General features: G+C 37.5%; 1 protein-coding gene across 1 annotated transcript in view; it reads right to left on the reverse strand.

Annotated features, from left to right (window-relative positions):
- Positions 1–26,241, reverse strand: part of FAF1 (Fas associated factor 1) — a 156,912-nt gene that overhangs the window by 121,304 nt on the left and 9,367 nt on the right. The window contains exons 2-3 of the mRNA XM_017805595.1: positions 18,307–18,375; positions 1,719–1,765 (exon numbers count right to left, since the gene is read on the reverse strand). Coding sequence (XP_017661084.1) covers positions 1,719–1,765; positions 18,307–18,375 — 116 coding nt within the window. The remainder of the gene's footprint in view (positions 1–1,718; positions 1,766–18,306; positions 18,376–26,241) is intronic.

Below are 26,241 nucleotides of genomic sequence, written 5' to 3' on the forward strand. Positions count from 1 at the left end.
AAAAAGTGCAAATGTGGATGGCAATGCATGTCACAGCTATTGCAAACCCCATTATTGTGCCTTACACATTTGAAACAAAAAAACATGTTATGCTTGTAAAACAAGGAGCTCCTTCACTTCTCACATCAGCAGGCTCAGAAGGATGAACTCCCAGCTACGAAGACCCACACTCAGAGACCCACAGCTCAAAAGTCAAAGGCCCAAAAGTCTAAAGAGTACAAGAAATAGTCTTATTTTCAGGATTTAAAAAAGTATAAATACTGAGTGATGGGTCACTGTCTTAAATCTGATGGCCAACTATGAATTAAGTACTATAACCATTTTGTCAATAGACCCAAGAAGCAATGAGTATCCCAATTCTGCAGACTGGATTGTAAAACAAACAACTAAATTACAAAACCAAACGTGCTTTTTTCACTTCAGTAAATTAACTTACTTCAAGTCCAGTTATTAATTCTATTTGATTCCATCATAAAAGACATCCTATATATCTGACTGGCAACCTCTAATGGAACACAAAAAGCCTCACATCAGTAAAATAAGCCTCGTATGAAAACCACCGGAAACCAGGCTTTAAGTCTACCAAGCCTCCCTTTAAACCACTTCCATTGGAAGGGGAAAAAAAAAAAAAAAAAAGAAAAACCCATTTGGAACGCATTTGACTATCTACTCATTTCTAAAAATTGACGAATTACTGTGGAACAATGCTGTTAAGTGGACACTGGACCAGCATGTTATCCAAGTCTGGCAGAACTACTACAGCTACTCCCCAGTTTCTTTCATCCAATCAAACATTCTGGTATTTTGGACAGAAATGCTTTGAGGTCAGGACTTATTAACATAGGTAGAAAAAGTGCTCAGTACAACAAAGACTTGGTCTCAAATTGACTAAGTAGGCCTTACAGTAATTATATATTTAGTAACTTAACTGAGCAAATAAAGTTTTATCCTCAATCAAAAACTGACTCTATTTAATAATAGCTTTAGTAAGTATTGACACACACGTCAAACCACCAATTTACCTACATTATATATCTTCTGCCATCATTAAACTTTTTATAATAGTACATTAAGTACTTTTCTGAACAAAATTTTAAACATTACTTTACTGTCTCTCTCAGGTAGCTCAATTCCTGTTCTGCTGTTTTCAATTGCCTCATCAGCACTTAGAAGATCAAGCTTCAGTGACTTCAAGACATCCAAGCATGAGTATACAAGCCAAAATTTAATTCAGAAACTGAAAGAAAATCAGTAAACCTACTTTTAGAAAGGAACAACCTTACTTTATCTATTGCAGCTTCTGCTGCCTGTAATTCAACACAAGAAAAATAAAAAAAAAAACCCTATGAAAATACAAACACTTTTGGCCAAGAACAGGGAAGCATGGAATATCAATACCTTTAAAAATGCACAAGGGAAAAGAAAATACTTAGCCAGAAGCATACCAATATCCAGACTCAGTAGAGAGAACCCCACACAGAGTGACCCAGCAACAAATGAATTCAAAATAAAAATTAATCTGAATAGATGTTTGAGCTAGTCCTCCACCAATATGGGAAAAATTGAATGTTAAGTCAGTTTTGCCACGAATAGAATTTGTGGCTCCAGAAACAGCTTTAAAAGGAGAATTACATCATCTTAGGATTCAAGAAGAAAAAAAATGTGACTGTTACCCAGCATCACTCTCTGCATGTAATACTCCAGTCCTGTGTGCTTACCTTTGCAGAATGCCATTTTCTTGTGGTATAACACCATTTATAGCTGCCTGAGAACAGAAAACAGATTTTGAGTCAAGCATACAGAACAACAAAAATACACCAGAACTTATATAATGTGTTTTTTAAAGTGTGATCAACTTGCTTCAAAATATGCCCTGAAATGCTCTCCATTCAATGAATATTCTTGGTAAACAATATTGGCATTACAGTATCTGCATAAAACAAAACCCACATCTGAGTGCAAATAAACAGGAACTGAAGCTCAGACTCCTGCATGATTGTGATGGGTTTCCCAGGTGGAATGCATGGGAATAAACTGCCTGGTCCACGTTCAGTCAATATAACACTCTGTACACTTGCTACTCACACACCTTGGACACGCTGCTCTCAAACACACTGAGCCAACTGTGCCCGGCCAGGGCAGCCAGACAGCACGTACACAGAAAATATTACGTTTCCCAGACGTATCAGGCCTGCAGAAACCCATAAAGCTGCCCAGCTGCACACACACCGCGTGCTGCCAGCCTCGTGTGCCCCCAAACTGCTGCAGTGGGCGCAAACAGCCCCACGGGGCTCCACCCCACCCACGCCTTCCCCCCAGCTCACACACACAGACACTGCCCGGACCCCCTCCTGTGCCAGGGAATCACAGAAATGACCACCCCCAAAATTCAAACAATCTTCGGGTAGAAGAGGAAGTATTTTTTAAGTAAGGTTTATGCAGTTAAATACCGTGCCATGCTGTCCAGATCACCAGAATAAACAAAATGTTACTTGTGTAAGTACAAACCTGGCCATCTGCATTCAGGTTTGGTCTTACTGGAAATTACAGGGTTATTAGCTATAAAAATATCCTAATGAATTCCATCTTATATTAGAACACATTATATTTTTAAATAGTCACAACATACCCCAGTTGCAAGTTCAAAACCCTAATTCTGACAAAATTTCTGCTAAATCTCTTGTAGCATTGCTCCATTCTGTGTTGCAGAAAGTTAATTTCCAGCACATCTGATGCTACAGTAGTTTGTATAAACTTTGAAATTATATCAGGATGAGGGAAAAGCTTGGAAAATAAGTAAGACTCTCTTAAACAGTATTTTGAAGCCAACTTATTGCAGACTGCTTCAAACCACCAAAAAAAGTGTTTAAAAGCATTTCCTTGCTAGGATTTTTCAGATTTGAGGAGCACTTAAGAGTGACTCCATGTGAGCTGGTGAAGGTGACTTATACACTTGCTTCTCAGCTGATTAAACTTTGTTCTGACTATTGCTAGAAGACACAGGAGCAAAGACCTCAGAACCCCACCTAACTTCAGGCTTTTAACCCTAGCACAGCAGGGAGCAGACAAGGTGGAATAGCACGTGAGGGAATTTGGCAGGGAATGAGAAAAATTAAAAAAAAAAAATCTAGAGAGGAGAAAAAAAACAGACTTCAAAAGACTAATTCTATTTCTCTCTGTGACAATCTTTATAATCACATGTTGAGTTCACAGGTACATATTTGTTAGGTTTAACAGCGCGATTAAAGAGAGCTTGGAGCATCCCACTAATCTCTATTTTCTCCTCTACCAGCAGCAATTCATGCGTTTCTACTATCACAATTTCTAATATCCTTGTGTGTCAGATATACCTGCCCTGTTGGCCAGAACACCTGGTGAATGAGTGTCCAGTCCACGACGGAGAACACTGATGTTTAGAAGCTCATAGATCCCCTGGTACTCCAGGAGGACAAAGTCATATACTGCCACTACTAACTACTAACACTCTTCATCTATCAGCATCATTTTTACAAACTGACATTAAAAAATGTAGCTTAAGTAAGTGCTTAATAAAGACAAAAATAGATGTAATCAAGATTTAAATGCTATGGTTTCTTTTCCTCCAAATATATAAACATGATTTTTTACAATTTCCATTAAAAATTAAGGCTACATAAAGTCAAAAAGCTTTACTGCTGAACTCAGCTAAATTATTATGATATTGCAATAAGATCATGCATTTAGTAACAAATATTGCGTAATTAATAATAAAAAAAGCAGAGAAGGAAAAGGTCAGATGTATCTATAAGCTAGAGCAACAACCCATGAGGCTGTATCAAATTACAGGGAAAACAAAGTTCCCTACCAGATCAGTTTTTAAATCAGTTTATCCACCGTGCATGGCAATAATCAGTGGTTTCTTTTTAACAATGTGTCTCATTTATCATCATTGTGGTTTTTGCAGTCATACATAGCTCTTGATCGTGTTCATCTAATAAACCTCCAGGAAAGAGTAGGAGGTTTTGGTTTATTTGGGTTTTTCAGGATTGGCTTCCCCCTCCCATACTCTTCAGCAACATACATTTAATTTCTGTCAACCAACAGATAATGTTAGTTGAAAGGCAAAATTATCCTTTATTTTGCATCTCCAAGACACAGAGAGCAAATACAAGTTTTGTACCACAGAACCTACACTAATAAGGATCTGCTGGCACAAGAGAGTTCTCTTTACTCACAAAAAAGGAGCTGCTTCAGCTATAAAGAAATAAAGCAGTGTGGCATTTCCACACTTCTGTCAAAGCTCTTGTCTCAAGAGGATTAAATCGGCTCAAACTTCTTCTGAGCCTGCTTAGAGGGGTTAAATATGATAGAGGCTCCAAGCTATTTTCTTTAAAACTGAATAACTCACTTGTTCATGTCCCTAGTTTTGTAAACTTGATGACATTTAAGGGGCACAGCAGAAAAAAAATCAGCACCAGTATTATGTACTCTTTTGATGGAAAGACCTCTATTAACCACACTGTAAAACTAAAGAGTCTGGACACTGTTTGTTAAGGAAGATGGAAGACTAAAATGATGTAGACAACAAATGGTAGCAGTGCATATGTACACACTGCATAAATATTAAATATCCATGTTCTTACAAGACAGCTATAAGTAGGCCCTGCAACAAAAAAAAAGAAAAAGGAACAACCATCTGCTTTAGAATTTCATTGGGAGAAGGCTGTGTCTATTAAAAAAAAAAATTAAAACAAGAACACGTTACTAAGGCAGGATGTGTTCCAGGCTGTTCTTCCCCAGTGTCAGTCCCCTTTGAGAGAGGATCACATCTCTATGGTTATGCAAACATTCAAAGATATCACACTTTTTGTCTCTCCAAACACGGATCTTTGATCACCAGCCTCTGTGACTAATTTACAGCAATTAAAAAGGGGGTATTACGCTTGAAATAATTTTAATAACCAGTGCAAAATCTCTTCATGGGTTATTAAATAGAAAGATACCATGTCTGGATCTTCAGTTCCCAATAACCTGTTGCTGAGAGTGCAAGTGGCATTCCATGCATATGCTGTGGGAGAACCCACTGTGTGTCCACGAGGGTCATTGCTGGATATGAGGTACCACAGCCTCGACAGTATCTGCCTGTTCAAATACTATCACTATTTAATGAGTGAAGTTCACCTTAAATGGAAAATTATAGAGGTTTCAGAAGATTTTTCCCAAAGCCAAGAATCTCAGGTGTGTCTCAGTACTATACATAGGCAAATTCTACCATAACACACAATACTCGAACAACTACCAGGCCTACCATTTATTTTAGGAAATTGTAAGCCGAATTTAGCTATTCTTGATTTATGCGTTATGTTTATGGATATGAATCATATATTCAGGAATTGGAACAGCTTATTTAAGAATTCATTAAGCACTGCATAACCTGACTTAATTGGACCTGCTTCGGACCAGACCAGCATCCAGAAACAACTTCCCAACTCAAGCACTCTGTGACTTCATCATCCAAGAGTGTATCTTGGTAAACATGCCTGTGAATCTTGGGGTTTTTTTAATGAACAGTAAGACAGGAACATGATATAATACTGGACTGACAAATGCTCATTACAAAGGTTCAAAGTAACAATATATTTTTTGTGTTTGTTTCAGCAGCACACTTTCAAATAACAATATCAAAACATATTAAATCCAACTTTTTTCTTCCCTATGTTTGCAGGAAACAAAAAGCAACAGGGTTAATGAAAGGTTACCAAATTCCTTAACTGTTTGGGCAACCCAAAATTCTGTGGTATTCTGTAAACAAACTGAAATTATTTAAGTGACTAAAGAACACTGTGAAGCAAACTGTGAAATTTAGAACTTTTCCTCAAGGGAATATTAACTTACACACGTTAGTCAGTTCTGATTAAATGTGACTATCTTTTATGAGTACAAAACAGTGTTAGAGCGAAAACAGCAACAATGAAGCAAGAATGCTGATGACTTCTCTTAAAATACACAATTACAGTGTTAACCATTTAAAAGCAATTAGGCACATCTTACAGTGATGCTCATCCCAGGCAATGAGGGTCCTATGAAAATTTATCAACAAATTGCAGTATTTTAGATAGCACAAACATTAAACTCACAAGTTGTAAATACTCGGTGGTTATCACAAAGTTTGAAGAAGGACTGGATTTGCCAATCATATTATTTACATGCTGAGGTCTACATATATATATATACATATAGTGATATACAAGGCAGGGGATTCCTTCCTCTTCATGGACTACAGATGGGAGTTAATTTTTAAATTTCCAAAATTTAGAAGTGATGTTTAGATGAATTATCTTAACAATTAAAATCAGGCCCAGGCAAAAGCTCAGTTAAAGGCTTCTGCAATGGGTGAGGAGGGAACTCTTCCTCGGTGGCCACCTCTTGTTCCTCCTCTCTCCTTTCCAACTCTCCATACCACAGAACGGCTTTCCAGACCCTACCCTAGATACAGACCCTTTAAAATTTTCCTCTTCAAATTCAAACCTCTACCCCAACGTGGAGCAAGAGCTTTTACGAAGCACAATGCAAGATCAACTTTCCAAACTGATACTAGAAAACACATCTCTAAGCAAAAGAAGAAAGCAAATTCAAGCTGCACAATGCTGGAAGAACAATCCTTTTAGAGGAAGAGGCTACAGAAATGTAAATACCATGGACATGAGAGCTGCATGAGTTTCACTGAGATAAATAATCATTTCATCTTAACACAACCAGCACAAGTTGCTTGCACAGAATTCCAGAAGCCTTATTTAGGTTTGAGTGAATTCAGCAAGTAAGACCACTTGAGTCTACTTAATAAAGCCCATGCAGAGCTTTACATTTGTTTAGCTAAAAATTGAGAAGGTTTACATTAAACAAACACAATATCCAAATGAGACAGAGACATAGGGTAATAAGAACAGCCACAGCAGATGACTTAATCCAAAATCCATGGATGTCCAACCAAACAGCATCAACTGCTTCAGAAAGTCACAGGGAAATATAATGGAGTCACTTGCTCATGCGGTGTTTTCTTCCAATCCTCCAATTTTCTGTAGGTCTGACACATGCAGATTTATAGTCTTTATAATTTTTTCTTTACATTCAACTTAATGCAATAGCCTCGTAAACCACATATTTAATTACTTCTATGAAATTCAGTAAGAGCTTTCTTAGATGAGGGGACTCATTTATTATGACTTTCAAAAATCTGTATTCTTCCCTAAATGCCACAAACTCAGATTTTACTTTCGGTTTAAGATGCCTGGTAAGCTAAAAACAAAGTTCTGCATTTTGTGTCTTTCCTGTTTATTTTGCCTCTTCTTCCTCTTATATATTTAACATCTCCTTGATATAAAAACAATTTCTCTCAAATCACAAATTCAGAAAGTTCACCCCAAGCTGTTTTCTACATCAGCAGAAGGAAAGAGAGCTCATTGTCTTAAGAGGAAGAGGTGCCAGCGGCTGTATTTTAAAATATAACCAAAAAATGGTCATTTTGATGTTTCACACTACAAAACAAAGAAAAACCTGTTTTTATCTTTGGCCTGACCCTTTCAGCATTTAATCTTAGATTTATTTCTCTGATTACACAAGTGAATATAACCAAAACCTACATGCAAAACCTCACTACAGAGGGTGAGATGACACACAAGACAAACATACTGTGGTTTTGAGTTCTGCAGGAAAAAAAAGATTCTAACTGTTATATTTTGGACATATCAGCCAGTATTCAGCTGTGCTATCAATCCATCCTGCTTGAGGATCACTCAAGATTTGCTGAATTTCAGCAAATTAAACTTTTTTTTTAAAGCTAAAAGTGTAATGAAATATACCAAAAAGCCCTCATTAAGCAATCTATAATATACTAGAAAAATTATTTCTTATATTTCGTATTTTATATTTCGACAGCACAGAAAGGGTCACTAAAATTACTCTGTTTATAATTGTCATTCCATTGCAAATAATTCTACTCCTAATTTGGGCTAAATGTGATGTTATCCCTGACATACAGTATTCTTACTCTAATTTTGTTGCTTTTGTTGATAAATTTCTTATCCTAAAGATTTAAAATACACTTTTTATTTGGCATTCAAACAAAATAAATGGATGACAGAACTCCAAATGCCTTCTACAATTGAGAGCTTAAAAAAAAAAAAAAGGAAACAAAACCCAAAACAGAACAAATGTTATCCAGAGAGGAAAAACAAATAATTAAATGATAAGGCATAAAGGAAAGCATTAATGAGACAAAGCATCCATAAAAAGACCTAAAAAGCAAAAGTGAGTTTCAAACTGCTTCCAAATCATAAATCTGCATGACAAAGGAACACACTTTCATACACAAGGGTAAAGCAAAACAGAAGTGCAAAGATTTATTAGTTCCTTTTGAGCACAGAAGTATTTCTTATAATGAAACTAACTCACAGGGCTCTGCTACATGCATATATTTCAGTAACAACAGTAAATGCTTTGAAATAATGCTTCCCCTAATCACATTTGTTCTGACCTGCTGATACTGTGACTTTGGGAAACCAGATAGAGTAAAACCACACACAGATTTTTCTTGCCATCAATTAACAACAATAAAACAAAAAAAGTAGAAAGTTCCAGAATAAACAGCAGAAGTTGCACCAACTGGTGCTGACAAAAACATACTGTAAATATTAGTCAAATACTGTAGTCAATCTGGATTAATACAATAAAGGTTTACTGAAACCAGCTGTAATACCATCACTTCTTTCTGCTCCAAGACATGGAGATCAGACTGTGAGATTCCCAAGCAGGAAAATGTGGCTTCTGAGCAGCTTTAAACAACTACCAAATCTCGCCTGTTACAGGCAAGTTTGAGCTGTGTTATTCTAAACAAGAAATTCCATGAAACCTTCTGCAGAAATACCAATTACTTTAGACCAGAGGCTTTTTACAAACAAGATACACTATCGCCTTCCCACATACACAACCACTTTGAAACCATTACTTTAACAAAAAACTGACTGCTGTGAGTTTCAGTTATAAAAAATATTATTTGGTTTGGATTTTTAAATAAATTCAATAATATTTCAATAATAAAATTACTAATTGTGCCCCAGTAGTAAGAGAAGCAACCTCTACCTTTGTTATTTTTGGCAGGCTTTTCAAGGCAAAGGAATGAGTCAGCTTTTTCCTGTAGCTTATGTTGTACTTGCTGGCTTTTTCCCAGCTTTGCAAGTCTCGAAAGTATTTCCAAGTGCTAGACGTGAAGTTACACCCACAAAGTTTACACAGAATGCCAACATTTGTCCCCATCGTGGTTAAAATTTAACCAAAAACTGTAATTGAACTACAATGAAATGTCTTCTATGCATTCTGCTTTATTTCAGCCTGCTTTCTTTACAACAAATATACTTCATGAAAAGCTGCAAAACAATAGAATTGCTAATAAAGCAAAAAATTAACATTTCATCAAAAAATGCCACATGAATACATTCATACAGATGATTCACTTCATCAGCAAGAGAGCACGCGTTGAAATAGTTCACAATTAGCACTCTAGATGTGGTTTCCCATTCCTCCCTACTTCTTTGGTGGCTTCAGCAAATTTTTTCCTGTCACTCCTACAACATGCCTAAATGCACTAGGAAGCCTTTCAACAGTTAAGATATACTTCTATAATTCTGAGAGAGAAAAAACCCTACATTTTGCACAGTTCCTTAATTTTATATTGTCACTGTCTAATTCCTCAAAGAAAGTGCAATCTCAATAATAAATTCATAACTCAATGTATTTTCCTGGTATAATGAAAGTAAAGAACATGTCCAGATTTATAAGAAGCTTAGGGATCTGCACCTACCTGAGCTGAGACTCTGTATCAGCAGCAATAAAGGAAAATAAGCTACTCTGAACTACCCACTCAAATTTCATTCATCTAGAAAGGGAGAGTAGACCATGAGGTGTCTGCCACTTTGACACACATACATGTACCTTGGTTTCAGTCATTATGTCACAACTTTGACCCTAACACTGCTTCACCTTCTAACTTAACAGAAAGGAATGCTTCTGCTTAATATCAAAACATATTTTTTTACTCCTTAAAATATTAAACTAGACAGCAGGAAAGTCAGATAAATCAAAGGCTATGCCTGAAAAAATACCTATGTACTGAATCCACATTTCTACCCCTCTCCTGATTATTTTATGTAAATTTGAATGGCAACACTAAAATGCACAGGTTGGGGATAGTTACCTCACAACAGTCACAGCATTGGCACAGATCCTGGTTCTTCAATAATTTACTTAGATTTTTCCTACTCACACAGTCCCAGCATGATTCAATGACAGACTAAACACTTGTCAAACACATGTTTATAAGATGTGTGCAATTTTCAGTTCAACTACTCAGAGTAATAAACTACAGATACCTCACACCTGCCACTTCGCTATTAATATATTCTAGAAATTTGTTCTTAAATTTGAATGTTGCAGGACAAATTAATGCTAAGCAATCTTCGTAGAAACTACCAATACAGAGGTAGCAGCCTCTGAAAACATGTATTTGTAAAACCTAAGGCAGGTGGGTGATGCATATGTGGAGCTACAATAATACTACCAGGCACTACTGGGATCTCAGGTGCTGCCTTTTTTTTATTTGCAGAACACAAAACTCTCTATTACAAGAAATAAGAGTCTTTTGCTAAGAACAGAAGTCTAATTTTATTAGTCCTGTTGCTTGTTTGATCACTATGCAAGAAAAACTTAAGTAAAGGAGCTCATTTTATAAGTAATTAAATTCCATCTTTTATTTGAAAAGGAGAGACACATCTTACTTTTTACTTATTGACTGCAAAGTTTTACCTAAAAATCTTCTCCAACTCACTTTTTGGCCAGAATGAGAATTAAAATTTCATATGCATCATCGCAGTAAAAAAATACAGCCACAAAACACAATCTCAATCTCTTTGTTATCCTTCCATGAATAAAGCAGGTTTCTTCCCATTAGAAAAATTACAGTCAATAGTTATGAAACAAAATAAACTATTTTACATTAACATAATCTCCTTCATGTCTAGAAAACTATGTACTCTATTGCAAGTTAAGTACTATATTTGCTAAAACTGTGAAGGGGTAAAAGATACAGATTTCTTCATAGAGGCTGAAGAATTATTCCAGTTTAATAGGAACCAAAGGGTTTTCATCCAGAAGGTTATACCAGTTTTACCCTATGGGAAAGTTATACACCTTCTTTCAATCATCAGTGTGATGAATTCTGATGAATCAAAACTACAAAGCATATATGAAACAGCACTAAAGGAAACACATTTAAAGTCGTGATTCTACTGTTTCAAACAGTCTTCAATCAAACTGTTTTATACAGGACACAACAGGATCAGCTGCAATCTCTGCTCTGGTCAAAGTCACATGAAATGACTGTCACAATGGCAACATATTGAACACTTCCCTGCATCTCTTGAAGTATCAACTACTGCTGTTATTAAAAGTCTCAGAAATCAGCGGTTTGGTTTTGGTAAGATCACAAAGACTGGGCTACCCTGCTGCTAGCCAAGGTAATCTTCCTTCCTTGAAGCACTTCACTGAGCTGACAAAGCAGCACACTTGTTTTGCATTCTGCAAGTAAAGAATTTTAATCTCCTCACATGTATTAATGGTGGGTTTTAGGGGTTTGTTTTTTAATAGATGAATGTGTATACCATGGAAAGCCATACTGTGATTACGACTCCCTATAGATCTGCATATTTCATATAGTCTTCGATGCAGAAAATACATGAAAAGGAAACATCTGTTTTACCAGAGATTAAGGCATTTGAAAGTTAACAAATACAATTAATTTAATACTCATGTTGTTTTTAAGAATTAGCTAGTCATCTTTGCTACCGCCCAGCTGGGTAAAACATACAGCATGCATCTGAGCTTACTCAAAGACACAGAACTGTCCCTTTGGAAACTGCAAAAAGCTGGAAATACAGAGAATGAGAAATACAACAATTTTTGCAAGCAGGGATCCCTAAGTTAACAAAAAAATACATTAAAGACTTCCAAAAGGGATTTCTACAGTCCTTTGTGAAAGAAAAGTCCACATACAACTGTGTCCTACTAGGAGAGATTAAGGCTGCAGTTGGACACACAAGAAACCTGCAACTCCTGTATTTCCTGGAGAACAGGCACCCTGCCCACGGGACACCTCCACCAGGGGGGTGCCCATCCACCAACACAGACTCAGACCTACCTAACTCAGACCTTCCTTCTCCCTTTGCTCTGCTGGCAGCAGGGTTGTGAATGCTGTACAGGCAACTCACTGCTGCAACAGAGGCCATAAACTAACTGAGCTGACAATAACATGTTCCACAGGACACCAAGATCCACAAGAGAACACATGTCCTAAAAGAAGACTTTAAAAGCTTCTTAAAAAAAAATTGGGATACAAACCTCTGCTTCCCACAGGCAGATGTGACTGTTTATTTGGCCACAGGGAGAATGTTATTAAGGCACAGACAAGCCCGTGTTCCTCACAGGGAAAATCCCTCAGATCTAGTCTTAAGGAGAGGAATAAACCCTGAACTGCTCACTAGAACACAATATAAGATAAAATGTGATGAATTTTTTCACCATGATGTGAAGTCCTGGTTCCCAGCCACTGAAACACAGCCTGCTTGCAAGGAAACAAGAAAGCTGCTAAACATATGACAACACCGTCTCACATTTAAGGAAAAGAAGTGGCCGTGTGCCAAACCTAAATTAATCACCTAGTTTCCGGAGGCAGGCTAATTCCAATCAATAAAAAAATCATACAGAGAGATACCACATCAAAGCTGCAGCAGGGCAAACCAGAGAGAAAAAGAGACAGAAGACATCGTTGGTTTTAGCAACTTGGACTGAAATTTGCTACATGCTGTAAACAGAATTAAGGTCATGGTTAGAAAGCAGTAAGAGATACAAATAACAGATTGTTGATAACTGTCAAGACCCAATGGCCCATTTTTTGCCAGGAATTCCACCTAAATGGGCACCTCCAAGAGAAATAAAAAAGAAAAATTGCCATGTCCTACCTCATTTTACTCAGTTCAATTTTTTTTGTTGTTTTTGTTTGTTACTTTTTCCAAAAGACATTACAAAGAAGAAAATATATACAAAATTAGTACTTACAGTAAAAAAAAAAATCTTGTCTGGCCAATAGGAACTATTCTTGAAGAAGTTTACAAGCAAGATGCAAAAACCCCTCATACACTATGTAAGTTATCCATTCAAAATTAAAAACTATAGTTGAGAGCTGAAGCTTTATTTAAAAATGTCTTCCAAATATATAATTTCTTTTTCAAAGGTACAGAATTGCCTTTTGTCAACTGATTCTTGAACCAGAGTATGACAGGAACTGCAAGTCATCACATCTCCAGGTGCACTAAGCTGGTGGTTTCACTGAAGTTATACTGTGCTTTGATCCCCTACCAGAATACAGAACAACCAAGCCAAGTACAGCAGGAAGGCACAAAGGTCATTTTGAAAATAAAAAATGGATTTTTTTTAATACATATAATCATTATACACACATTTACAAATGAAGTGAACATGGGATAACAAACACCCCTCTCCTCTGTTATTTCGATGAACTTTATTTTCTTCTTAAAGCAATGTTAAACGGTACCTACATTACAATGTCTACTGGAAAAGACATGAAATAAAAATAATTTTAAACCAGTGATCAGGAGTAACAATAGAAATGGTCACCTTGGAAAAAGTAGAAAATTAAGTGTGGTGAATACTTGCTTTTCATTCAAAAATCCTGTTCTGATTACCAGCACAGAATATAAAGTCATGCTACATATGAAGGACTTGAGTTTTTCATTAAATCTGTGAAAGGTAGAGCAGACCAAGTCTCATGCACAGATGCAAGCACTGGATTTCAGGACAGCAAAGAGATACCATCTGTGAGATAACCTCACATGTAAGAAGGTCCACACTACATGAGGTCACGTAGACGCACTAACGGGTCATTTCCTTTAAATATGTACCGTCATCATTGCAACAGACACATAGGTGGGATTTTTCACACTTTTATTTTATTGTTTTTTACACAAAGTTTAAGATATATTTATACCCTAATTTTTACCTTCACATGCGAAAACAGAAGGTCGGAGTTTAAATGGGCAAGCTGTGAAACCATCAGACTTTACAACGGACAGAAATTCCTAACTTCTGCTTTCTCAGACGTTAAAAATTAATGCAAATTAATAGAGCTGAAAGAAATGACACTCAGGAAATAACATATCAGCAACCCTGTAAGCTTAAGAGAGCTGGATCCATTTACAGCAGAACAGTTTCATAAAGATGAATGCTTGAAGAAATCATTATATTATCTATGTTGATCTTCTGTATCTCACAGAACACCTGAAACATTTCGTTGCCCGACCTATAATAAGCCCTGTAATTAGGCTACAGTGTTCTAACACAGAAAAACCCTAAGCTGCTCTATATGCAGCAGACCACCACAAAGGCCAAGTCACGTGCAACAAAGGGGAACTAATTATTGGCAAAATTAGACTTCATGATCCCACCAAGCAATTCATACACTGTTACCACATATGAATTCCTCTGCAGCACTCCTATGGTCTATTTGATTTTAAGCACTTAAACAATGCCAAGCAACCAGACATTTTATGAAATACAGTTTGCTATACTGCTTCAAACAGCTACAAACATGATTTGAACACTATAAAACAAATACAACAATGAAACATTTAAATCCAGTTTATTTAGTACCAAGTTGAAGATAAATTAATGGCAACTTATCCTGTCTTAGAGTATCCCGTATAGAGGAATACGGGTGAAGACTTCTAATTGGGGGTGAGTAATCTTTAAAAGTTCAAAAATAGGAAGCTGATGTTTCAGTTCTAAGCCAAAAAGAAAATGGAACTCTGATTCTTAATTAAAAAAAAAAAAAAGTGGCTATTAGAAAAACTAAACCAAGAAAGGAGTTCCTTACACTTAACCCAGGTTTGGCTTTGCTTAAGGGTAAAACAAAAAAAAAAGGTACCAAACACAGTAACACTCAAATAATAGTAAAGACACTGGTGACATTTTAAACCTTAATACTAAAATCTAGCAAGACCAGGGGGCAAAAAAGTATGGATAAAATAAGCAGCAGGAATATAGCTTCAATGCAAACAAAGTAATCCTTAGAAAAGCTTACACAAACACGTAATACTTGTAGCACAACATAAGAAACTTGTTTTGTGAACTTTATAACCTCTGCTCTCTCTCTGCATTCTGATGTACTTCTCTGTCAGCCCATGTCAGTACTACTTCCCTGTTTCTGTTTGGGATCCTTCTGCTTTCCAACTCCCCAGGACTGCTTGCTCTTGGTTGTTTTGGCTGAAGTCCCAGAGAAATAACAATGCCCTTGAGCTGAGTGTCAAAGAGTTCAAGAAGCAACAGGTGCCCAAGGGATTCTTCAACCTGGGTCCCCTGCACAGCCTCTGATAGTGCATGGTTTTTTTCCCCAAACAGGAAAATGGAATTGAGATATAGACAGCCTGAATGAAAAGCAAGCAAGCAATCTGTTCAAGATAAGAACTTCCTTAACTTATGTTTTTGGGTTTTCCCCCTATTGCTGCAAGAGTGCCCCTGAACTTTGGTTGACAAGATCCTAACGGGATTTGCTCAGCTTTCTACTTCTTACTATCCTGGATCTCTCACAGAAGATTTCCTGATCAAACACTGAGCTCTGATTTTACTTCCAACATCATGGAAGTAAAGGAATCCATGTTTAAAAGCCTCTGAATCAGATGCACAAACAACGTGAAATTAGAGATGACAGAGATGATGTTCTTCCTATTTACCTACTGAGAGCCAAAGGATGATGGAAGACCCTCCCCCCAAAATCATCACTACTTCACTACTTTCTTCATAATCCATGAACCAAGTCCTACAAGTTTTGTTTTCCTTACAAATAAAAAAAAAATGTTTTGTTCTGAATTGAATGACATATTTAGTGCCAAAAAAAAAAAAAAGGATTTTTTTAATTTTACATCTCAGCTAAAAACCTCCAAGACCTTTTGGTTGAATTAAAACAAAGCCTTCTCTCCTCCCCAGTTTCTTGGCACTGCATCTGTATTTGACTGCTGTATCAAAGGTATAAAAATCCCTAACATATACACACAAAAAACCACCACCACATATGGATCATACATTTTTCATTCTAAAACAAAAAATGCTACATTTCTCATAGGTCCTGAGCCTTTCTTCAAGTACTTTTGAAGTGCTAAGATCCCTTGCCTAACAGAGATGTTTGATTCTCTCAAGCCAGCGCTCCTTTTCTTCTTACAATCACATTTCTTTTATCTTCTCTTTCTTCACTCTTCTGCTTCTATCTCCCTGTTAGATTGGCATGATTTGGATTTCACTCCGTTTTTCACAGGAAAGCTGCTTTTAACAAAAAGAAGCCAGTGTCCTACTACTGACAGACCCTTAGGGCATCTTCTTCACTTACACTCTCTCCAGTATTGTTTTTTTTTTCCACAACTTACCATTTCCTTTTCATAGACACCCTTCTCATTCATCTTCTGTTTAGTTTCCATATTTATGTACTTTCCTCAAGTAGCTCTTGCATCCCTAATTTTTCATCCGTTCTCACTTTCCCTATGCCTTTTTTAAGCTGGTACTTCTGGGTCATTACTTCTTTTCCCATCGTATTCTACTTTAGATCATTTAGTAATCACTAATAAAATTCAGTATTTAAAGGTATTCTCATAGCCATTGTCATAGCTTTAGATATTTCACTCTACTTTCTGCTCATTCTGGAGTCTCAGAAGAGACTTTTTTGTTCTGATCATTTTTCATTGCCGTTCTCTCATTCAACCCAACCTGTGAGCATTTCTTGTAAAGGAGACAATTTATAAATCCCCCAAAACCACATCCAGCTGACTTAATGTATTGTACTGGGAACTTCACAACCCAAACAGAATGCATAAGGCTATTCCTTGCCTTCCAGTAAACATTTTAGTTTTCAAACCAGCTCATGCTACAACAAACTGCTATGACAAAAGATGTTTTAACTCTACCACTCTGTCAACACACACTTGGGTTTTTCTGGCTGAAGCCACTGATGACAGGCACTCCCCTTTTGCTCACTGATGTCTCACTCTTGGTTATACCATGATATGTTGCAAAATAAAGACTGTATTCATTTTAACACATAGGTTCAAGTGTTGTGAGTACATATTGGGTTTTTTTTACAATAGGTTACAATACTATATGTCATTTCAATCATTTTGCCTTAAAAGAAACACAATATTCATTCTAACAAACTCAATTTAAAACCCCGCCCTAACCTCTGTGATACTTAGTTTGAAATTAATAAAACATTAGGGAACATTCCAAAAAATATGCTGGAAATACACTGTGGCAGACAGTTGACACTGTCACCATAGCCTATTTTGGAAAATCTAGTATTTTTTAATGATAACTTTCTGATAATTTGGACTGGTCTAAAGTTCATTTGGGAAAGAAAAAACAAAGAAAAATAAAAAGGACGAAATCATATTTGAAGATCACTTGCTTTTTAATTAAGTTTGTTCTTTTTTACACTTTTAAATCTTAATAAAATTAGTAGTTTCTTTATTTACTAATCCTATGCAGAGTTTTAAAATATCTAAGACTATTTTGCCTGGGTTTATTGGTTTCCTCCTATTTCTCTGCACATTGAACCTTGTTACAAAATAGATGACAGCTTTTTTAGGATGTGTGTTGTTTTTCTGTTTGTGTTTAATGGTGTCTGGATAGCACAAAATCTAAATAAGTTATGGCTTTAATAATCTGACTCAATTCTGCATATCCACTAACAATAGAAGAGCCATGATCTTATTTTTAAACTAAAAGCACATGAAAAATTGAAGAAGTTGTTTCACCTTCCATTTCTTACAAAGGCACGTAAATCCTCAATATCCCATGTGTGTATACATAAGAAGTCTTCTAAGAATGGTACCCTTAATAATACTTCTTAAAAAATGACACCTTTAAAAGGATACTAAACACAATATGAAACATGGATTTAGAGGACAAGAAAGAAATCAAAATAGCCTGAAGACAACCAGAGCAGACCAGGGTAGAGAGATCAGGGTGTACAACCCAGTATAATGTTTACTTAGTGATGAGGCTTTAACAGACCAGAAACAGTCTGCACACAACAACCTGCTTGCCCCAGCCATAAAAGACACACCCAAATTTGAAATAAAGCTACCAGCTGTCTCAGCAGGATGGCATGTCACTGTTACGTGGGGTTGATCTATGAAGTCATTTTCTTAGAATACTTACCACTAAATCCCAATTATTTTGTTCAAGCAACGTTATAGCTTCATCAATATTTTCAATACCAGTACAGGCCTAAAAATGAAAAGAAGCAGTAAACAGAATTAAAAGCATTGATCAAAATCAGAGTATTAACACTTATAATTTAATTAATTTCAGCAGAATGACAGGAAAGGTATAGGTCTTTCATTTTTGTTAGGAGAGGGCAATGCAGAAATCAGGATTTCAAGTTTTAAACATCAAACATTTGGACGTAATTCCCTGTTCCACCAGAGGATTCTTGTGTAACCTTGAGCAAGCCACCCAGGGAAGCAAGACAAAGTAGTTACTTGTAAAATTAGGACAACAGTGCTGTCCCATAAAGGTGTTTTGAGAATTCCACATTCAAAACTGTGAAGCACTACTTTAAAAGGGAGCACAAAAACACTTAATACTTTAAAATGATGTTTAAAATAGCTGAAATATTTTGTCTAAAGCCAGAAACACATTATATAAACCCTACTGCCTCTACCATCATCTTATACCCCTACTCACTCTTGAGTATTACTCAGTGCAATGTAAGAGGAAAAGATGGTGGCAATTATGAATTTCTGATGATCAAAGTGATCAACCTACTATTGCACGTACAAATGAGTACCCCTTGTGAAACTATTTAAAAGTAAGACTATATAATGAAATATTTACAATGTTTTCATTTCAAACAAAACGCTTGCATGTTGTTCTAACCCTATACTCTAGTTCAAGAAATCTAATACAATAGCATTTTTAGGTAATGCTAACACTCCCTAAACTATATTGTAAATTGAGCTTAATTCCAAATATAAGAGCACCTCTACTCAGCAAAAACTGTGATGTAGCATCCTGCTGCCTTTTTTTGATACCCACACTCTTTCAACTATTCACTTCAGCAGGCAGAGCATCACTACTCATTCTGCCACATATTTGCTACCATTCACATTGAAGGATATCCGATGCATTTCACCAGAAGAGAAAAAAGGAAATATTTTTTTCCTGGAATTTATCTTGCATCCTAATCAAAGCTGTGCTCTGTATTCAAGAACACAAGAGGAGTTCAGAGTTTTACAAGATCTGAAACATGATCGTGCTTATTCTGCTCTACCACACAGTTGCATAAAACATTTATATAAAACTGATAAAAAAAAAACAAACAACCTTTTAACAGTAATAATACAAAGTTAGATAGCAGCAGCAAACAGATCAGTTTTCCTGATTCCAAAGACATATAGTCCTGTTTCCCCTTTATGTGATAAGAGAAGGAGGCCAGACACTTTTTTTTCCTCCCAAGACATAAAAAGCCACCAGGTTATATATTTCCCATGCTCTGACTTTTCTCCCAGTTTCCAACAATGAAGACATAAAAAGAAGAAATCACAGAGAAATTCAATTCTCTCTTCCCAAATTCCACACTGACAAAGCACTACGTGCGGTATGTCAACACAAAGTGGACCAGTCTAGAGGACCACAAGGACCACAGGATGAAATCAGGGACAATCTTGCCTGCAGAAGGGAGGCAGCAGTTTCTATTGACACCCAATGCTCTCGTGGCCAGACTGATTCTCTCTGTAACAAGACAAAATTTCTTCCATTGCTCACATCATGTTAATAGTGAATTTCACCCACTTTGCATTGGGAGTGCTAAAAAAACATTTTGCTCTTCCAAAGCATAATTTTTCCTTTTTTTTCATTACTTCTTGCAGTTACTTCTGAAGTTAAAAATGAGACAACATTTCAACACATTACCTTGCAAATCTTTATATATTTATAACCATTTATAACAGGTAAGCTGGGCTTGAGCTTGTCATTTCTGAAATCACAGGAGGGCTCACACTACCAACAACCTGCCACTAAAACTGAGGTTGATGTCTCTGCCACAAAGTAGCCTTTGAAAAAAAAGTTTTGCAGAAGTGACAGCCTGAGGCTCTGTTTACATTAAGTACACTTAATCTGGTCATCACAGAAATCAAGAGTTCCTATTTTTCATTTATCAGCCTTGCAAAATCTGCATGACCTTTTGAAGAACTACACCATGTTCCAATCTGCAAGAAGTACTTGACCAACAATGTGTTGTTCTCAACCCCGGGCTGTGTAGATGAAGTTGAGGACGTGGTACCCAGAATTCAGAGCTCAAATACTGGTTTTAGTTGCCCCTTCTTTATATCAGCCCTACTACTCAGCTGACTTTCAACTGTCCATATGCCCACTCTTAGCCCATACTAACTGCAAATCAATTCAGCTCACTTTAGCATACTTTTATTTTGAGAAAAACTAAAGAAAATTAGCTTACCCTTCTGCCAGAGCACACAGTGAAAGGAGTTAACTTATCACAGTAAAGGCAGAGTAATTAAACAACTAATTCACTTGTGTGCCTGTATCCTTCCTAAATCATCTTGTTGATGATTTACAATCTAAAACAGAAGCCTGCTCTTGCTCTCTTAGCAAGGCAGAATCACTGGGTAACAAGAATAGACAGGTGTAAACACAAACTGAAAACAAAAATCATCCAAATTCTTAATATCTGAGGCAAGCAGTTTTGGTTAAAATCTTTGCATCATTTTTACAATCTCTTCTAACATTTGATTTTGAGGAGTTCTTAAACTAAGATTTCGCCTTCCAGATGGACCATTTTTGCTAGTTGTCAATAAAACAGAAAACAAACATTTCTGAATTATAACAGTGAAAAAAATGAGTGCTACTTATCAATGTAACCACAAAACAGACATTCCAAGATCTTCCTCAACACCCTGTTAATGTTACAGCTGCAGCAGAGTCTTTAGAATCTTATTATTTCAATATTTCAACATTCAGACACTACACACTACAACATACAAATCCCTGTATCAAGTCATAAGCCATCAGTATGACCAAAAACTCCCACCAACCAAAAATTGAAGTTGCTTCCTTTTAACTGCATCATGTCATGCAAGATAAATGAAAATCATTTGGTTTGCATGTCTTTGATTTTCCCTATGAAATTAAGCACACAAGACAGGCAGTCCCTCACTGGCAAGTGTGACATGATGTCAAAGACTCTGCAGTGACAGGTTAGTCCCAGAGCAACCTGTCCTGCTTCTGCCTTTATTTTCTTTAGGGAAACACACCCAGGAAACCAACAGGTTCTGTGAGCAACGGAATTAAAAAAGTCTGGTTCTTCCTGAGACTGTCTCTCATCCCTCATTGCAAGGGCTGATTTTAGCTTTTCCTGTGGCTGGAATATTTATAAGAGCTTCTCTTAATGGACTTCTTTCCATGTCACCTGGCTGTATTTTCATTAGATTTGAAATCATTTCATTGGTACAAGTCCAGGGGACACCTGGTACCTTAAGGCTATGTGCCTTACTTATCCAGGAAGGCAGACTAAAAGGGAGGGTTTAATTATTTACAAGACAAAGATTTTTTTTCCTCATGTTTATGCCTTTCATTCTATCCAAGCAAGAAACAAACAAACAAAAATTTAATAAGAAAAAAAGACGTTAAATATGTGCAGACAGAAGGGGAAAAAAGACCTTCAAAAATATATCAAAGTAGATGAGCTCTAAATATACAAAAATATATCTTTGCTATTAAGCAAGCAAAGTGATACTAGCTGTGGGGAATTGTTTTTGATTCACACATTTTATTCAGCTTTATTTTTCTGAGAGACCTACCTAATAAAAGGCATTCAGTATTTTAAAAGAAAATTCCTGCCTGAATACAACTAACTCTTTATTCAATCAACAACCAGCACATCCTCTAAGTCATCAAACTGAAAGAAGCAAACCACCACAGAAAAGGTAAAACCTTTAAGGCTCACTGATTTGTAAACCTTTACACATCAGAAAGAAACCAAAGAAATTTTCTTGGAGGACAAAGGAAAAGACAGAAGGTCCTCCTCCTCCTTCTCTCTGCATTTCTTCTAAATCTAGAATAGCATTTTCACCATTCACAGCTCCAGCTCCAGAGACTCTTGCAGTCACTTCAGTGCTTTTCCAGACCACATAAGAGGAAAATGAATGTGAAAATGAGAAAACTATTTTTTTTTGCACTGAATACATAAAATCAGATTCTGAAGACAAAGATATTGAATGTTAAAACAATTTTCTTAGCATCCTGCTTTTCCAGGCCAGGTAAGTGTTTCCATCAGGCAGATTGGGATTTGTACATAACACAACTTCGAAGTGCTTCTCCACATTTTTTTCCAGGTAGCTTCACATCACCTTAGCAATGGAGACCCTACCCTTGGAAAGTTTCACAGATAACCATTAGGGGTCCTAGTTAACTGTCACAGTAACCTTAATCACTGTTATATAAAAGAAGCAAAGCAGTCACTGAGGAAACAATTCAGTAGGAGAAAAGTTGGAGGGCAGACAGACTTCCAGACATTTGAGACAAACCCAGGAGCCGCTTCCAGAAAGCCACAACGCAGGACGACAGACTTGCTCTTCTAAATGCCTTGCAGTGTGGTCTGACCCCAGCAGCCGTAACAGCTGGATCTGGGCTTTGGGACCCTCTGTGACCCCCCACCTCAACAGCACAGGCTTCAGCCTACCTCCACATCCCAGGGAAGCAGCTGCCTTCCCCATCTGGCAGCAGCTGCTCCTCCAGCACCTGCTGCAGGGATCCAGGCAGTTGTTCCACAGCGGAGCTGGAAGGGACAACTGCTGCTCCCAACACAGAGAGCTGGGCTGTTACTGCTGCACCAGCCGCCAGAGCAACAAGCAGCTGTTGCTGACTCAAAGACAGAGTCAGGGTACTGTTGCCCTCGCAGACAGTGGGTGGCAGTTGTTGCACAGAAGCTGGGAGCAAATGGTATTTGGCAGCAAGGCAGAATCTGTCTCACCTGTGGCATTATTCCCCTTCTCGCCGAGGCAAAATGCAGCAGTCAAAAGTATCCAGAAGGCCACATTTGGCCAGTAGCTGGATATGGAGGACTTAGATGTCTGTCTCCCTCAACATTCCTGCTGAACAATTCCCTATTTCCTCTGGCTACCAACAGTAGCTATATTTTCTCCAAAAAGGGTCCGACTCAAAGCTAACCCAAACTAGGCCTAGAACATTTCACACAACAGGTTCAGGCCCATTAAAATCAGACAGACAGATGGCTGTGAATTACACGGTGCACCACTCTCTCCTGTAACAGTCAGATGAAAAAAAAAAACTCACTTTGTGCCTAACTAACCTCCCCATGCACTCTGCAGGTAACATCCTCAGCTGCAGCCTCCTGCAGCAATTTAGGGCAGAAGCAAATACAGGTACCACGCTCAGTCCGCAGAACCAAAAGGATAAAATTGGAGTCATAGCTTTTGGTACCCAGAACAGCAACAAATTTAGACAACCGATCTCCAGGGTAGAGTCACAGCACTTGTCAACTACAGACTTTTCCCCCTCTCTCACTAATATCACATCCATCTGTCTCAAAATAAGACTAAGCTACCGTGATTCAATCTGCTGCCTGGTCCTCAGACATCAAAACAGCTAATACAGACTCTCCAGTGCTAGGTGAAACAGGAGAAAAGAGCTTTCAGCATTTTGTTGCAACTTTAGCTCTGTCTCCATCATTTCAATATTTACACAAAGCTACGGTGCCCAAAGAAACAACTACATTAAGGCTTCAAAAGATTCAACAGGTCAGACTACCTAGGAAGAATAGTAGATCTACTAGAATAGTAGATCGCCTACAAAAACCCAGAAGTTGGTATTAATACACCTCCATCCACTGCAACTGCACAGACAGCACCCTAGGAAGTGCTTACTTTTGAAAGCACCAAATAAATTTATATCACTAGATACAGCACACAACTACAGTTAACTCTATTCCACAAAGATATATGAGATTTAAAGAGAAATCAGAAATGCTGGCAAAGAACACATATTGTTAAAAATCAATTCACTATCCCTTCAGTAACTTATTCTCACAAGATAAGAGAACCCAGGAGCATGGAAAACCCTTCCTGAGTCCAGGCCACAAACCTGCTCAAAAGGATGGCTCAGCTTCCTGTCAGTAAAACAACAAACCACTCAGAGCTGCTCTCTGCATATGAGATATAGCAAAAGATATTGCTTATCTCCTTCCATACTTCCCCTGCAATATAAGCAAAATTTACCTTGCTGTTTTATTCACCTCTTCAATTCAAACCAGATAGATCAGTTCAGACACACTTCAACTCTCTTACAGGTTTTGCCTATTTCCAAAAACAGAGAGCCTACAGCCTCTCCTGGGCAGTTTGTTCCAGTGCTTCCCCACCTTCACTGGGAAATTTTTTCCCATATATTTAATTATAATTTCCTGTGCTGTAACCTATATTCGCTGCCTCTCACTCTCAGACTGTGCAACTCCCAAGAGAAATTTGATTCTTTATTGTCTGCTATCATCCACTGTATAGCTGAGACAGCAACTAGATCCTCCCTTAGCTTTCTCTTCCAGGCTACACAAACACAGCTCCCTTAACCTCACCTTTCAAACAAAACATGCTCCAGCCTCCTCCCCTCCTCGGTAACCCTTCACTGGACTTGCTCTACTTTCTCAGTGGAGGGACTGATATTGGACATGGTACTCCTGGTAGTAGTGGTGTCACCAGTACAGGGTGAAAGACTGGCCTCCCTCCATCTCCTGGCACAGTAGTGCAGCCCCCTATATGGCTAGTACTTCTTCTAGAAGAATCCTTAATTCCCTTTCTAAGAATTCCTAACGTAAGTCAGGTTTCTGGAGGTAGGGCTTTTAAGCAACCTAGCCCCAAGTTTACTGTTTCTACAGTCAAACATAGTACCTTGCTTCCTTTCCCCATCCATTATAAGAATGGCTCAGTAACCAAAGATAATAATTATAAGGCTATAAAGCACCAAGGGCAGCCACAGATTGTATCCACTCAAACCCAGAAATATTTAAAACACTAATTCACCTATGACATATTAGTAAGTCAGAAAATTTTCTTTAAATTCACACATACACTGTTGCAATGGCAGTTACTTCAAAGCAATTGAAACAAAGCATAACACTTGCTCCTCCAAAACAGGTAAAGTTAAACCAATATGCTCAGCCAAACAAGTAAAGGTTTTAGTACCCCAATATCAAATTTAGGATCCATATATAACTCCCTTCTGGGCTATCAAGAGATGCAGCACATTCAGACACTCACAAATGATATTTTTTTGGTACCTCAGCTCTTCTCATCCCAGAGTTCCACCTGTCTCAGGACCACCTCCACAGCCTGCAACACCAGCTACACACATACACTTCTGTGGCATCCCTGCTCATTCTAACCTTTCAACAACTTACTGATATATCGAGACTATTCTTATTATGAATCATCCACGGTTATTAAATTAACTCTTACTTCTTTCTGTTTCAGACAAACACTTGAAAAAAACAACATCCAGGCATATCGACCAAGACACAGACTGAAAGGTCACCTACTGTAAGCTTCTAAATGAAGAGATAAGAATGTTTCTCTGTTTTTACATAACTCAGAAGACCATCTGGTAAAAATTAAGCAGATTCGCCAACTGTTCGTTTAGCAAAAACAAACTAATACACTTACCAGTATCAGAAATCAAGAAAGGGTTTTAGGCAAATATGCCAGGATAAAGTTTGCCCAATGCACTTTAACTCCCACACCCAACTATTCACAAGCTTCATCATTCTACTGTTTGAGCACCCCCTTAAGCAAAACTCTGAAGTAAGGAAGCATTAGTCTCCTTCTACAGGAGGAAGGGGAGGGAGAAGAAAAAGCTGTATTTCTGAAGGTCACAGAAGACATTTCAACCTATAGCCACCAAGCAGACAGCAGTGAACTTTGCCCATGCTCCGAGATGAGTGCAAGCCTTCTGAACAAAGCAAGCAGGGGACAAAGTCTGAGCTGGCAGCATGAAGCTCTAACCACTTCTCAGCAGACCCAGCTAATTCAGCACCACACTAACCACTTTCAAACGGTTTCCAGCAGACTG

This window comes from Lepidothrix coronata, unplaced genomic scaffold (assembly GCF_001604755.1).
Source record: "Lepidothrix coronata isolate B3197 unplaced genomic scaffold, Lepidothrix_coronata-1.0 Scaffold12, whole genome shotgun sequence".
Lineage (NCBI taxonomy): Eukaryota > Metazoa > Chordata > Aves > Passeriformes > Pipridae > Lepidothrix > Lepidothrix coronata.